General features: G+C 44.2%; 1 protein-coding gene across 1 annotated transcript; it reads right to left on the bottom strand.

Annotated features, from left to right (window-relative positions):
- Positions 1–659: 659 nt before the first annotated feature.
- CSUI_011511 (ser thr phosphatase family protein) lies at positions 660–1,067 on the bottom strand (the record flags this gene model as incomplete). The annotated part of the gene is made up of 1 exon (XM_068071609.1): positions 660–1,067. A coding segment is annotated over one exon (408 nt), but the record flags the coding sequence as incomplete, so codon positions are not given.
- Positions 1,068–1,070: the final 3 nt, after the last annotated feature.

Below are 1,070 nucleotides of genomic sequence, written 5' to 3'. Positions count from 1 at the left end.
GAAAAGGCACGATGACCATGAAAAGCGAAAGGATAGAGAGGGTGAAGAGATATGGTTCGTCTATGAGAGCCTGCTACACCTACGTCAAAGAGAGTTGTCCGTAGAGGAGAGGTAATTGCAATGACAGAAGTAGACATATCTAGAGAGAAAGACTGAGACACATATGAAGTGCAGAGAAACATACAGGCGAGAAAAGAAGAGCATCACGTGTAGATGAGAATTTCCTTTGTATCGCGATATGCATCTCGCGCCCTTCGGTGTCTATGTATGGCTCGATGACCCACAGAAACACCTACATAGAGAGAGAAATAGGAATCTATACACATAAGAATCTATACACAGATGTATGTATATACATGCGCCGGCGAGTAGGGATCCATACATACACCTCGATACAGACGGCGTATGTCCGCTTAGAGAGCTAGGCAGGTCTCCTTCGATAAACAATACACAGAAACGACAGACAGATGGTGGACATGGAAAGAAAGAAAGAAAAGATGAATGAACGAAAGGCATCCGTATCTATCCATAGGAAATATATTGGTCACGAAGAAAGAAGAGAGGCGTAGAAGCATTCTTGTCTCTCAGGTCCATTGAGGTGTATATACACCCTATTGTGGTGTTTCGTGTCGTAGAGATCTTTCTTCTTTTCTCACCTCTTTTGTTTCTTCGTCAGGTGGGAGAATCTCCCGCCACAGAGAGTAAAGATCTGAAGACCACTGATTGAAGGTATCTGGAATATGATAGTCTGCAGGCAAGTCATTGTTGCCTACGGAAACAATTAGCTGTATAGACACCCGGTCTCGATTAACATTATCATCCTGAGACGACTCATCATGAATCGATTCATGATCCGAATGAGGATCTCGATTGTCCCTCTTTCTCCCTGTATTTACGGAAGACTCAAAGAGTGGATTTCCTTCATTATTTCTCTTCTTTTCTTTCGTCTCTGATAAATCTCGCTGCTCCTCATCTCCATGTCCACCTCTACCGTCGTTGTCTCCTTCTCCTTTCGTCGTCGCCAAGCGACTGAAAGAAGACGAAGACGACCTTGTAGAGGGCTGCACTGG

This window comes from Cystoisospora suis (assembly GCF_002600585.1).
Source record: "Cystoisospora suis strain Wien I chromosome Unknown contig_12704, whole genome shotgun sequence".
NCBI lineage: Eukaryota > Apicomplexa > Conoidasida > Eucoccidiorida > Sarcocystidae > Cystoisospora > Cystoisospora suis.
This window is presented reverse-complemented; position numbering and strand designations above follow the sequence as displayed.